At 42.1% G+C, this 15512-nt stretch overlaps 1 protein-coding gene and 1 long non-coding RNA gene across 2 annotated transcripts in view; one reads left to right on the plus strand and one right to left on the minus strand.

The window, feature by feature from the left end:
- Window positions 1–15512, minus strand: part of LOC309506195 (uncharacterized protein) — a 535239-nt gene that overhangs the window by 214388 nt on the left and 305339 nt on the right. Inside the window, exon 17 of the mRNA XM_082179817.1 lies at window positions 14640–14813. Within this exon, the coding sequence (XP_082035943.1) occupies window positions 14640–14813 (174 nt within the window). The remainder of the gene's footprint in view (window positions 1–14639; window positions 14814–15512) is intronic.
- Window positions 310–15512, plus strand: part of LOC309506533 — a 92363-nt gene continuing 77160 nt past the window's right edge. The window contains exon 1 of the long non-coding RNA XR_014208843.1: window positions 310–1739. This is a non-coding gene — a long non-coding RNA (uncharacterized lncRNA). The remainder of the gene's footprint in view (window positions 1740–15512) is intronic.

The raw sequence follows: 15512 nt of genomic DNA on the forward strand, positions 1-15512 counted from the left end.
CATCCGGCCGTGATGAAATATATATTTGAGTGTCATCAGCATAACAATGGAAACTAATTCCATGTTTCCTTATAATATTTCCAAGTGGCATCATATATATTGAGAATAACAGAGGGCCTAACACAGATCCCTGCGGCACTCCATAGTTTACTGGAGTTATGATCGAATTTTCTCCATTTAAATAGACAAAATGGTAGCGGTCAGATTGAACCAGATTGAACCAGCTTAATGCTCGTCCTTGAACACCAGTATAATTTTGTAGTCGATCTAAGAGTAATGTGTGATCTATAGTATCGAACGCAGCACTAAGATCAAGTAAAACTAGTATTGAGTTACAGCCTTGGTCAGAAGCTAAAAGTAAATCATTTGTGATTTTAACGAGCGCAGTTTCAGTGCTTTGATGCGGTCTGAATCCAGACTGAAACTTTTCATAGATATCATTTTGTTGCAAGAAAGAGCCCAGTTGAGCGGACACCACTTTTTCTAATATTTTAGACATAAATGGAAGATTTGAAATGGGTCTATAATTTGCTAGATTATTATGATCTAATTGTGGTTTCTTAATGAGAGGTTTTATAACTGCCAGTTTAAATGTTCTTGGAACATGACCTAAAGATAAAGACGAGTTAATAATATTGAGGAGAGGCTCTTCCACTACAGGTAACACTTCTTTCAGTAGTTTAGTTGGTATAGGATCTAATAAACATGTTGTTGTTTTAGATGAAGTGATAAGTTTATTTAACTCTTTTTGTTCTATAGTTGTAAAGCACTGTAATTGTTCTTGCGGGGTGATAATTGAAGCTGAATTATAAGGCGCAATTGAAGATTGAACGTTTACAATTGTGGTTCTGATGCTTTCTATTTTCTCAGTGAAGAAGTTCATGAAATCATTACTACTGAACTGTAACGGGATATTTTGTTCGGGTGACGTCTGTTTATTTGTTAGTCTAGCCACGGTGTTAAATAAAAACCTTGGATTGTTTTGGTTGTTTTCTATTAGTTTGCGGAGGTGCTCAGCCCTGGCCGCTTTTAGGGCCTTTTTATAACGTGACATACTGTCTTTCCACGCGATTCTAAAGACCTCTAAATTAGTTTGTTTCCATTTACGCTCTAAAATACGGGTTTCTCTCTTTAAAACATGCGTAGTATTGTTATACCGTGCTTTATTTTTCTCTCTGACCTTTTTTAATTTAATAGGTGCAACCACATCCAATGTTCTAGAGAGAATGGTGCTCATAGTGCTAGTTAGTTCTTCTAGTTCATCTGTTTGTTTGGGTTCAGGCAGCACCTGAGACAGATTAGATAAGCAATTTGAGAAATTATCTATGGTGGATGGGAGGATTGTTCTGCCTGGTTGATAACGCGACGCCGCATGACATATTACAGCAGTACGTAATATGCAAGTTACCATGTAGTGATCAGTGACATCATCACTTTGTGGAATGATATCTATATCGGTTGGATCGGTTCCATGTGATATAATTAAATCGAGTGTATGATTAAGACGATGAGTTGGTCCGGTGACGTTTTGCTTGACCCCAAATTAATTTAATAAATCTGTAAACGCAGCCCCTAACGCATCATTTGGATTATCTACGTGTATGTTAAAATCTCCAACAATTAATGCTTTATCGACATTGACTAATAGGTCTGAGAGAAAATCTGCAAACTCTTTTAGGAAATCAGCGTAAGGCCCTGGCGGTCTATATACGGTAGCCAAGGCTAGAGATAATAGGGATGTTTTTCTAACATCTAAGAGCGTAACATTTAGTACAAGTACTTCAAATGAAATAAACTTATAACCCGTTTTCTGAGTAACATTGAGAATATCTCTATAGATGGTTGCAACACCGCCGCCACGACCAATCAGACGGGGCTCATGCTTATAACAGTATCCAGGAGGAGTAGACTCATTAATACCGAAATAATCATTTGGTTTAAGCCAGGTTTCAGTAAGGCAAAGTACATCGAAGCTATTATCTGTGACTATTTCATTTACAATAACTGCCTTAGATGTGAGTGATCTAATGTTTAGAAGACCTAGCTTTAGAAATAATTTTTGTTTACTAATAGCAACATTTTCTGTTTTAATAATAATTAGATTTTTCCTAGATCCTGCAGTAGATTTATTATTTGATCTCACTAAACGAGGAATAGACACGGTTTCTATGCAATGTTCTACACTAGTATTTATATCAGTTAAATTGGTCCAGCAGAGACTATGATTTGGACTTTTGGTTACTAGTCAAAGGGTAACCAAAAGGGTAACCAAAGGGTTTACCTGAGACCCGCTTTTCAATAGCGCACACTCTCTAGGCATGTTTACATATAATGAGTTGCCATGAGAACAACTTACATCTCTATATTTTCATACAGATTACATAAACAGAGAATATTTGTTTTCATTTTGAATTAGATAATTTAATAGCAGAGACTTAATGTTTATAAAATATATATTTATTATGCCTGTGTGACTAGTATTCGCTGAGTTTTGTTTAAGTTTAGAGATGTGCTCCAGAAAAAAAGTTCAAGGAGACGGAGAGCCAGAAAGCACACCCTGTTTATTTTCTTTATTTTACAAAAGCACAATGTTTTTTTTTCGACTGTAAGTGGACACATATAAAAGTAGATATTTAACAGTTTATTTTTTCATATTTCTTAAGTCTGTATGACCGTAAATGACAGAGTATTTTAAGTCTATTTTGCTGCTATGTGACACTGACAAAATCCGGCAAAACGTGCCGGCGCATTTGTCGACCCCAGAGGGTTAACTTTAGCCTAATAGGGAGGAACATAAATTGTGATAAAATATATATGCCCACTCACATCAAGACGCCGCTGCAGTGATGGAGTCCATGCAGGAGGAGCAGCGTTTGGCACTGTGTCGCTTTTCAGCGCGAGCTGTTTGGAGAAGCCCATTTTACCTAGGCTACACAAAAATAATCTAAATAACTATATAAATGCTATACTAACTTGATGCTAATATCCGCTATCCTGATCGTTTTCAATACTCGCAATTCCAACTACTGACTCGCTACATTTATTTTGACGGAAAAATATGTTTTTATACCAGGGGCTGAGCCTATGCCAAGGGAGTGGTGAGTTCGTACCAAGGGCGTGGTGAGCTGATGCGTCTTATGTCACAGGGCACCATATCTTCCAATAGGAAAATTCAACTGCAGTAGCCACCGTTCAACTTGAAGAGGGCAGCACTTAGACGTTTTTACGCCATAAATTGTAGAATTAAACACTTTATACCCAAGTGTCAAAAAATTTACTCGAATCAATGAACAGCACTAATAAAGCCCCAGTCTTACAAATCATTAACTAAAAAAGTTGTTTTAGGTTTTAGTTACCCTTTAATATATAAAAAAATGCATAAGTGAAAATTATGCTAAAGAAATTGATATCAGACATTTATGTGTTATATGATTATATGTTGTACTACAGCTAATCACAATTATTTTTCTCAAAATCTATTAACCATGGTGTGAAAAACAGACAATTTGGAGAAGGTGTGTGATGAGCTCGAGCTCTACACCCCTGCTTGGCAGATAAAGGATCTTGTAAAAACCCACACAAGGTGAACAACTGTAATTCACACGACGCGAGTTGATGAATCAATGAGTTCTGAAGTGAAACGACAATATATATATATATATATATATATATATGGCAAATGACGTACATTACCAGTAGGGGGCAGTCCTGTTTCTTTCTCAGTTATAGCGTGTACTGAAGCCAATAATATGTAAAGATGTGTTAACCTCTCTCTGGCGCGTATTGACAGCAAGCGACCGAGCTCATAAACATGTGAGAACGTCTCGGTTACGTATGGAACGGAGACGTTACGTCAGTGACGACAAATGGGGTTTCGCTTAGGAAGCCTCTCACCTTCGAGTATACAAAACGAGCCAATGGCAAGAAAATGCCATGGGTCTGCGGAAATTGCATAGCGTAAGTCCGCCCCACGTCATGGGTATATTAGGAAGTACGCTGGCAACATGCAGATATGTTTCTTCGCTGAGGAGCCGAGACTGAACTCCGGCGTTCCAGCGGCACAGCGGAAGTGGCAGGGAGATGTAACGTCTCCGTACGTAACATACGTAACCGAGACGTTCCCTTTCGTGGTCACTACGAGTTACGTCAGTGACGACGAATGGGGTCCCCAGTCTAATCACGCCACCTCGGCTGTCTTCCAGTGCCCTGCATAAGTCTGAGCTCCCTGTCGTGAGACTAGCATGGACGAAGGACTCCTACTTAACACAGGAATACCAAGGTACACTGGGAAGCATATATCAGCGGAAATATGCAATTATGCCCAGCCCGAAGGGGGGGGACTTGGAATACACATATATACTGCATATGGAAAATCACTGGGGTGTCCAGCTGCAGGTGGAATCCAACCCCAGGGGTGGCGAGGTGGCTTGCCGAGGGAAAGACACATGCTCAGAGAGGCTTACAGTGGAAATACACATGTGGGGGTCGCCCAGAGGGGGAACCATGCTCATGGAGGCACCTAGCCAAGCGCAAAAGCTGCCGGTGGCATAACTCTGGCATTGACGTCGACAGTGCTGGAGGAGACTCAGGGCTTATTAGGCTCACCTGAGGAAATATCGCACGTATACCGTCCGTGGAGAGGAATGGCGAGCAAGCGAAGACACCTGAGCAGAATCTAGTACCGGCTAGTTGAAGCGAGTACATGAGAAGAAACTGTTTCCACCCTGAGATTATAGAATCTCGCGAATGTGTTAGGTGTCGCCCAGCCTGCAGCTCTACAGATGTCTGTTAGTGAGGCGCCATGTCTGTTAGCGAGGCGCTAGAGCCCAAGAGGATGCCACACTCCGAGTGGAGTGGGCCGTCACACCAAGGTGGCATGGTTGGCCTTGCTGCTGGTATGCCAAAGCAATGGCGTCCACTATCCAGTGAGACAACCTTTGCTTGGAGAGAGCCTTTCCCTTCAGCTTCCCACCATAACAGACAAAGAGCTGGTCTGAGGTCCTGAAACACTGCGTTCTGTCTATGTAAGCACGGAGGGCGCGTACTGGCCAGAGCAGTGCCAAGGCTGGGTCTGCCTTCTCCAAGGGCAGCGCTTGCAGGTTCACCACCTGGGCTCGAAAGGGAGTGGTGGGATCCTTGGGCACATATCCAGGCTGGGTCTCAGGATCACGTGAGAGTTAGCCGGCCCGAATTCCAGGTACGCTTTTGTCAACCGAAAATGCCTGCAGGTCCCCTACTCTCTTGATGGAGGCCAATGCAACCAGGAGCGCTGTCTTACTTGACAGGAACTTAAGCTCCACTGATTGCAGAGGCTCAAAGGGAGCACTCTGCAGGGCAGTTAAAACCACTGAGAGGTCCCAAGAGGGTACGAGGGGAGGACGAGGAGGATTCAGTCTCCTCGCTCGCCTCAGGAACCTGATGATCAGGTCGTGCTTTCCCAGAGACTTACCATCAACTGCATCATGATGTGCGGCAATGGCGGCAACATACACTTTGAGGGTGGAGGGAGACAGCCTTCGCTCCAACCCTTCTTGCAGGAAGGAAAGCACGACACTGGTCGGGCGTTTCGTGGGTTCTTGATGTTTAGAAGAACACCAGTTGATGAAGAGGTTCCACTTCAACGCATAGGCATGTCTCGTGGACGATGCTCTAGTGGAAGTGATGGTAGCCACCACCACTGGTGGTAGGGTACTCAAACCTGCCTCGTCCTGTCCAGGAGCCACACGTGGAGGTTCCAAAGATCGGGACAAGGGTGCCATAGGGTGCCCCGTCCCTGTGAAAGCAGGTCCTTCCTCAGGGGAATTGGCCAGGGAGGTGCTGTCGCGAGGAGTACTAGTTCTGGGAACCAGGTCCGGTTGTGCCAATACGGGGCAACCAAAATGACCTGTTCCTCGTCCTCCCTGATCTTGCGCAATGTCTGCGCAAGAAGGCCCACTGGGGGTAACGCATACTTGCGTAGGCCCCGCGGCCAGCTGTACACCAGTGCATCCATGCCGAGCGTGCCCTCGGTCAGGGAATAAAACAGGTCGCAATGGGACGAGTCGTGGGAGGCAAACGGTCGTTAGCCGCGTCCTGCCAGAGGAGGCCAGGGAAGGACCAGCGTTCCACAGGGGCGTGCTCTGGCAGGGGTCTAGCAACAGAGAGGGACGAGAGTGGCGAGGCTTGTGAGCGGCGCGCACTGTCATCCACAGCCTCTTGGGTTTGGAGGAAGGGGCATCAGTTCTTGAAACAAGAGATTCTCCCCCGGCCCTCCACCAGGGGAAGGAGTGGCCCTGCTACCAGCTCCTGAGAAGAACTGAGCCCTAACTCCAAGCTGCCTGTCTCGAGAGTGCTGCTTAGCCCAGGGTTTGGCCAGCTAAGGGGTAGAAACGGGCAGTGCCGCCCTCCTGCATCCTCCTCCTGCTTGGGCCGGTGAAAGCTCGAGGGGAGGAGCCGCAGGGAGGCGGGAAGCAGACTAAGGAGACCGCACGGACGGATGACTGTTGGTGCAGAAGGCCTCAGTCTGCTTCAGGGGAGGGTCAAAGACTATTGGGCACAGTCCTCAACCACACCGCCGAGCAAACTGCCCGTCTCAAGAGTGCTGCCTAGCCAGGCATTTAGCCGGCTAAGGGGCGGAGACGGGTGGTGCCGCCCTCCTGCAACCCTCTCCTGCTCAGGGCCAGTGAAGGCTCGAGGGGAGGGGCCGCAGGGAGGTCGCCTCGGCGGGAAGCAGACTAAGGAGACCGCACGGACAGATAATCGTTGGTTCAGAAGGACTCAGTCTGCTTCTGGGGGGTCGAAAACTGTAGGGTACAGTCCTCAATCACACCGCCGAGGAGCCCAGTCTGGGACATGGGGGAGCTGAGAAAATGAATTCTCAGACCCCCTCACATCAACCTGGCTGAGCCCATCCCTGGACCACACCTGTGGACATCACCTGGCCCGAGATCACGCAGGTACCGATGTCGCCCGTAGAGCAAAGTCAGTAGTGTGCGTGGCGGATCGACCAGCCCGGACATGGGAGGCATAGCGTCCCTGCGTGGGGGCGTGGTCGAGTTTCCACGTTCTGTCAGTGTTGGCCAGGGAAGGACCAGCGTTCCACGGCGGCCTGGTCTGACAGAACTCCCGAGTCAGCACTGCCTCGAAGGCGAAGGCGACACACAGCACTGCATCCCTGTGCCACGATAGTGACAGAGAACATACAGCCCATGATCGCCATGCGATTGAGTGCAGCGAAGGCGGAGGACGCCCGCGGACAGCGATAAGTAACGGGGACCCTCGTGAGCCGGAGGCATCCTGATGCACGTCCGGGAGAAAGGCACTGGGAGCGAGTGCTGTAGAGCAACACGTGCCCAGGAACCAATCGTAAGCCTACAGCGCTCGGGGGGAGGGCGCCACTCCAACCGATCCTTTCAGCTGCCTGGGAAAGCATGGCCATCAGCTCTGGATCTGACTCGACTAACGCTGACACTCCTGAGGGAGGCAACGCTGTCGAATCCTCATTTCCAGAGGAATCAAGCCCGCCTTGTGATGTTGTGAGTGACATGACACCATCTGCTGGAGCCCCGAATGAAAAAACTAGGTCCCCGAGAGGAACCAGGCACACACGGAAGCCCCACGGTTTGCGATGTGGAGGGGGGCATGGCCCGAGGAAAGCTCCATAACCCTCAGATCACCCTGGCCACCAGCCAAAGTATCCCCTCTTGAGGAAGAGATAGATTGGGGTGTGGCAGAGAGGACTCTCACACAGAGATCATTGAGTCTCGTTCCCGCAATGAAAACATGACTCATCCATGAGTGCTGCCGAGCGTGATTAAGCCCAACACGCGAAACAGCGCTCGTGACCGTTAGGCAGATGAATCACGCGCCCACATCCAGTAAATACACGGGCGAGCCGTCTTGAAAAAGACGTGCCGCGTGCAGTTCTTTTAGAGAGAGGAAAAAGCTCAGCAGAGTGCTGAAGCGCCCAGGGAGAAACACACACACTGTCGGCAGATCGCTGCACAGATCAGCAGCAGGCAATGCAATCTCGCTGGAACGCGCCGTCACACCAACACACTGAAGAGCCGCTCGTCTCGTAGAGTGAAGATGATTCAGAATGGCTTGCAGGAGTGAAGAGAACTCTTGGCTCCGAAGTGAAAACATATCTGCATGTTGCCAGCGTACTTCCTTATATACCCACGATGTGGGGCGGACTTACGCTATGCAAATTCCGCAGACCCATGGCATTTTCTTGCGATTGGCTCGTTTTGTATACTCGAAGGTGAGAGGCTTTCTAAGCGAAACCCCATTCGTCGTCAATGATGTAACTTGTAGTGACCACGAAAGGGAACCACATTTTTAAGTAGGCTATATTGTTCATGAACAGCTCGAATAGAAATAAAATATTAAGGAATGAGTAATTAATGGTTTTTACATGCTTGGCATGGGTGTTTGTAGCATAAAAGAGTGTTACAATAACTTTTTAGTGAACTTATAAGTGCAAATATCCTGCCCATTTCAGCAACCCTAATTCCCGCATTGTGGAATTATTCACACTGTGAATTTAACGCATTTCTTTGACATTAAATAACCAATAAAAGGTATTTTGCAAGGACACAGTAACAAAAATGTGACTTATGTAAGTCTAACATAAATTTATATTGCATTTTAATGTCTTTGCCACAGACATGACCTTAGGGCTGGACAATATAGGCAAAATTTATATCACAATATATTTCTTAATTTCGGTCGATACGATATAATTCTTATATCGATACGAACAATATAAAAGACTGCCAATAACGCCCACATTGAATGTCCTGTACCTACAAAATTCTGAAAAATGTATTTGCCAAGTCTCTGGAACCTCCTATAAAACTATATAATATTTTAGAAATAAAAATGGTACAAATAAATTATTGTTAATATTTCATTTGTATTTAGCCTTCATACACACAAGAAATGTGAAATCACTGTCAAATAATAATAAGAAGACTCAACTTATTAATATCTTTAACTTTAAACTATAGGCTAACATAGGTTGATTATATTATTCTTATAGATTGAAAAAAGTGCTTCAGTCAGGATAAAGAATGTGAAAAGTGCTCAGAGTTGCTGCAGAAAACAAAAAACAAAAAAAGTGAGCAACAACAAAAACACATGTTGCTGAGGGACATTTTGAGTGATGATGACACCCTGAATTCATTCCGATTGATGAATCTGAATAGCCGCGTTTAGCCGGGTTTGCCGGCTAATAGCCTCAGGCCAGGAGCACCGGCCCAAAATCTGCTGTGTTTTCACTGTCGGGCCAGAAGCACTGCAGCGCTTCACTAAAACACACCCGTAACATGCCTCTCTGGAACAACGTCACACTAACCCATCATTTCACCAACAAATGGAAGTTTTATCAGAAAACTAATCAGAAAAAAATCACTGGAAACAGCGTGATCGCAAAACAAACATGATACAAGCGACCGTTTGTTGGCATTTCTGTTGTTTACTTGAATATTTAAAACCCAAGCATCCACAGGTTTACAATAAAAAGTGATACATTGATCACAATGAATTAATTTATGTTAAAAATGCACATTAGTCACACAGAAATAAATTAGGCTACCATTAGGTCTATTTCACAAAAGAAAGAGGACACACTTACTTATTCAGTCGAGGCTGTTTCTGTTTATTTGGAAGTTACAGGACATATTTAGGCTACATCACATTTAGAAAGAATGATCATTTCTACAAATATGTAACCAAAAATACAACTTGAGGAGCTTTAGCACTCTCTCCCATTAGGCTACAGTTATATTTTCAGTCAGAGAAACAGGGGGAGCTCCCGAAAAAAAGTTGCTTTATTTTATGATAGTCCGGTATAAAGAGACCGGAGACTGTCAGTAGGCTACTGACAGATCAAATAAAAACATGATTGTGATAGCCATTATGATTTGTCGGATTTCTTCAAGCGTTCATATTTACCATGTTTACTATGGTAATGGTTAGCGTGCATAGTCTTTTGCATCGGGTATAATTATTTCTACCTTATACGGTGATCAGAATCCACATCGGATCACAAACACAAGGCAATCAAACATGAAAGTGAGTTTTGAGATAAATTATTTTAAAAGTCTTTAATGCTGCTGTTAGCTGACATAATCATCCGGCGCTGCCGTCTCCTGGCTCCAGTAAACCCTGCCTCTGTTCGTAACCACTCCTCTAGCTCGAGCTGGCTTGCTTTGGACAAAGGTATTCGACGGGCCAGAAAATCCTGGCCGTTGTGTGCCGTGCTGCTTATATTTATCACACAGTAAAAATGAAAATGTAAACATAGCCCATGCCTGTAATGTATATTGAAATATCAGAAATGTGTTTAAAAATCATATCACCGTTATTGAAAAAAAAAAATATTGTGATATATATTGATATTGAATTATTGTCCAGCCCTACATGACCTGCTTCAAAACGTGCTGACGTTTAAAGGGATAGTTCACTTTGAAATTAATTTTTGGTATGTTTTAGCTTACCTCAAGGGCATCCAAGATGTAGGTGTCTTTTTTTCCGCAGTAGTTTCAATTTTGATATTTTTAGGTCAAACCGTTCTTGTCTGTCAGTCATATAATGCAGGTCTATGGTCATTATCTCAAAACACAAGCACAGAGTCCAAATTAAAACAAAATATAATATTTTAGAAATAAAAATGGTACAAATAAATTATTGTTAATATTTCATTTGTATTTAGCCTTCATACAAACAAGAAATGTGAAATCACTGTCAAATAAGAAGAAGAAGACTCAACTTATTAATATTAATATCTTTAACTTTAAACTATAGGCTAACATAGGTTGATTATATTATTCTTATAGATTGAAAAAAGTTAGTGAGCGGTTTGTGTGAGAAAACGAACAGTATTTATATCGTTTTTACCTCTTATACGCAGCCATGTCGAAGTGATCTGATCTGACGTGTACGCAGACTGGTGCATAGATATATACACTAGATGTCGCCTTAAAGACATTCGTTCCAATGAACTGCCGTAGACAAGGCGACATCTAGTGTGTATATATCTATGCACCAGTCTGCGCACACGTCAGATCAGATCACTCGGACATGGCTGTGTATAAGTGGTAAAAACGATATAAATACTGTTCGTTTTCTCACACAAACCGCTCGTTTCGTGTCTTAGGCCATCAATGTGTACTTACGATGGGGAATTGTTTAATTTGGACGACGGGGAATTGTTTTAATTTGGACTCTGTGCTTGTGTTTTGAGATAATGACCATAGACCTGCATTATATGACTGACAGACAAGAACGGTTTGACCTAAAAATATCAAAATTGAAACTACTGCGGAAAAAAAGACACCTACATCTTGGATGCCCTTGAGGTAAGCTAAAACATACCAAAAATTAATTTCAAAGTGAACTATCCCTTTAAGTCAAACATGAACTCCTGAATGTGTGTATGTTTGCCAGAAGCAAAGGTTTATATTGTAAAAAGTTTTAAATATTTGTATTTCTTACACCTATTGTTTCACTTCAGAAGCATTGATTCATCAGCTAGGGTTTATGGATTACCGACGTGTTCACTTTTTTGTGGTTTCCAATATAATTTTATGTTAGACTTACATAAGTCACATTTTCGTCATTGTGTCCTTGCAAAAGACATTAAGTTTGTCTTTGCCACAGACATGACCTGTTCAGACATGTTATGCTTTTATCCTAAATCACTCACTAATTTATTTTATACAGTTTAGGTAGCTGAAACCTCAACAAATAATTCTGATATTTTAATAATATTTTTCATTCATTGGCCACTTAAAAGTACAATCTATATTGTACATTTTTTCAGGGCTACATTTAAAAAAAAATAATCCACGGTTCATTCCGACCAGAATCAGTCGACTATATTAACGTTTCTGTTCCTGTGTTTCTTTTGTATTATTAAAGTTCCGAAACCTGTTTGATTAGAAAAAATATTTTGTTTTACTTTTTTTTTTTTTATGTAGTTTAGTTTATAGTAATAATATTTAGGCTATAATACTGCTACTACTAATAATATCTCTCTTTTCTTTTCTCTTTTTAATGCCATGCCAGCTTCTATGGATATATATTCAAGGCGAGAAACAGGTTTATTTATTTAAATAAAACTAAATAAGATGCCAAACGATTCCTACGAAATCATTGAACACAATCTGTATTTTCCCTTTAACAGTATAAATGTTTATATTCATTTACTATAAATGCATATATATGATGATAATTTTCTCATAGAAATGTCATAAAAACGGGTTGCATAGATCACAAATCTACGTACCTTCAGGACACTGGCAATAAAGATGGATAGTGACAGAGAAGACAAATTCTCATAGCTCTCCTCAGAAAAACGCTTGTTAAACACACACAGTTTGATTGTGTCGGTAGTTTCTGGCCAACCAAACGCCCGCAGCGAGTCTCGCCCTGACAGCATCACGGGGGAAGCCTGCAACACCCTCAACTCTTGCACCATGGACACACACACTTGCAACCCATGAACGCCTCTCTAAACTACTGCGTGATTTTACAGTTTGAAGCGTCTGTCATAGAAAAAGACCATGTGCTGTCATGAATAAGAGAAATGTCTTATTTTAATATACGATAAGAACACACAGTCTCATTAATAATACAGACACTGACGTGTCATCGATGTACTATAGTGTTTCTCCATGTCATAATCTGTGACATTGACATGATGTAGATTTTATACCTGGAGAAAAATCTCTACAGTATCCAGTTTTCTCCTAAAATTAAAATGAATGGACTGTGTTAATCCTGACTGTGCTGAGACTGAGTGTGTTGTAGGATTTGAGGGCGAACCAAACACAAATGAATCTTCCAGGTGATTTGTTCAAACTTAATTCCACACAGAACTCAACATTCCATACCCCAAATCACCAATCCAGAGCCATAAAATCAGGCTCCAGTCAGTCTACGCTAACCAACGAAAACCCCCAGCTAAGAACTTTATGGCCATGCAAGCTTCAAAGAGATGAGCTCAACTAAAGGAAGAACGTTGTCAGCGTTTGATAGTTTGGAAAGACTGATTGGTTCAGAGATGGCACAGTTTGGTGCTCGATCAAGATAACAGCAGAAGTTGCTGGATCCCACGACAGATACACAAACCAGACCTCCATTTTCTCAAGGAACTCTGAATGACCCAGGGTGTAAAATCTCTTCAAACCCAGAGAACTGAGATTTTACCTAAAACAATACATAAAATCATCCCAGAACAATTCTCGATGGACTTATAATCAAACATCATGCAACTACACAACTCTATAGTGTCTGCAACTTATACAGTTTGTGTGTTTAATATGCTTAGATGCCATATCATGTAATTGTTATAACTATTAGGTGTTTGAATGAAAGTGTGTCGTGCTTCCTGTCAGCATGATCGTATGTTCTTAATTCAAAAGATGGCTTGATTGAAATCTGTGTAAAATGTTTCGTATTCTTATAATAGTAATAATGTCTTAACTGTGGAGAGTGAGGAGATCACAGATAACGCCTTATTTACGATAAGAAGTGAATAGAGCCACCTCCTAAATTAAGCCAGTGTCTAATTGGTCAGATCTCTCTTAGGAGGTTGGACAAACTTTTGAGTTTAAAATCTTAGACCCGAACAAAGCTTAGGCTCTCGAGAAAGAGCAGAAGAGAAAATGAAAAAGTAGATTCGGAAACCATCATGGAGAAGCCATGACGGAGTGACTAGACAGAGTAACCATGTAGACGCGCAGAGACAAAAGAACCCAAATCAAGATCAGAAGAACGGGTTCAACCGCTTCATTCAAGCCATCTAACTACTCTCGTCTCAATTTTCTTTCTTTTCTTAGTTCTCTTATTTTCCGTTGTGAGTCTCGGTTCTAAGTTAAGTTTTGTGGCAAGATTTCAGACCACGTTTCTTCTGCAAAGCCAGCTTCAACAAAGACTGTAATTTATCCGCCAACACACCACGTGATTGGCCGCCCCAGACATCCATCCCAGCACGAGGACACCAGCCAACGAACTCGGGAAACCCCCTTTTACGACGACAGAAGGGAATCCCCAAAAGCAAAGATGCAAGTAGCCTCCAGACTCTTAAGCTGAACTGGTGTATTTGATACAGATTTAATAACCTGCCTAAAACGATAGAAGGGTTAAATTAATGCTTGATGGTTCGTTCAGGTCATGTCTTATAAGTGCATAGAAACTTGGGATTTCATCATCTCTTAAAACTCACTCTTTCCTCACTCTCTTCTTTCTGCAACTCGTATGAATGTGTGTGTGCGTGTGTTAGTGTTAGATATTAGTTTTATGTGTTAGAATAATCAATAAAGCTTTGTTTGTATTTTAAAGAACTTGTGTTATGTGCTTATGAATTTAATGTTTTAAACTGCTGATCTAAGTTACCTTGCTAACAAATAGTATTTAACTATAGAGTGGATATTTATATTCGCTGCAGAGCTGATAGTTACAGCCAGTTCAAATGAACCGCAAACGAGTCATTCGCTCAGTTGTAATAAGTGATTCTCTCGAATTCCCTATAAACTAATTAATAATTCCTTTGAGCTAAATTGACCTGTCAGAATCACACAATTATCTTACAGTGTATAAAGTAAATGGTGTGAATTGTATATCATGACTATATCAGTCACGAATGATCTTACCACAGTTCCTCCAGTTTGCAGTGAGGATTCTCCAGTACAACAGAGAACAGCTTCACTCCTGAGTCTCCTAGTTTATTCTCAGACAGATTCAGTGTTCTCAGGTGTGAGGGGTTTGATCTCAGAGCTGAAGCCAGAGCAGCACAACCTTCATCTGTGACTCCACAACCACTCAACCTGTAGAGAACAATGACACACACTTCACTCTCCCAGATCAAAACAGAAATCTTTGTTTTTGTTCCTTGTTTATTTATTTATATAGCACTGAACGAGGTTGAACCAAAGTGCTTTACATAAAGATTCTATAAAAAGATAAAAAAATAAGGACACACATAGACCACTAAATAGACAACATAAAACATCACATCTAACCATTATAGGCTACCTACATTAGATGCACTTTCAACAGATTATTAAACATTGACAGCGATTTGGCAGACCTGATAGACAGCGGCAGCTCATTCCACTGTCTCGGCCCTATTACTGCAAAGGCCCGTTCACCTTTATATAGGCTATTTGTTTTAGGCACTATAAGTAGTTTATGATTATCTGAGCGTAATGTTCTAGAAGGATTATATGGGGTTAAAAGGTTTGCCAAATATGGTGGGGTCTGGTTATTTAACAACTTATATACAAACAATAATATTTCATATCTATTTCTAAAATGGACCGGGAGCCAATTTAGAGACACTAGAACAGGTGTAATTGATGCGTGTTTCGTTACCCTCATTAAAAGCCTCGCCACGACATTTTGCACCGATTGTAATCGAGACAAAGATGCGACAGTGATGCCACAATACAAAAGTCCAGCCGTGAAAAAAATAAAGGTATTGATTACTCTTTTCGAAATCTTTATTTGATAAAAATGGTTTAGTT

The sequence above is a fragment of the Leuciscus leuciscus genome, assembly GCF_965113295.1.
Source record: "Leuciscus leuciscus genome assembly, chromosome: 9".
NCBI lineage: Eukaryota > Metazoa > Chordata > Actinopteri > Cypriniformes > Leuciscidae > Leuciscus > Leuciscus leuciscus.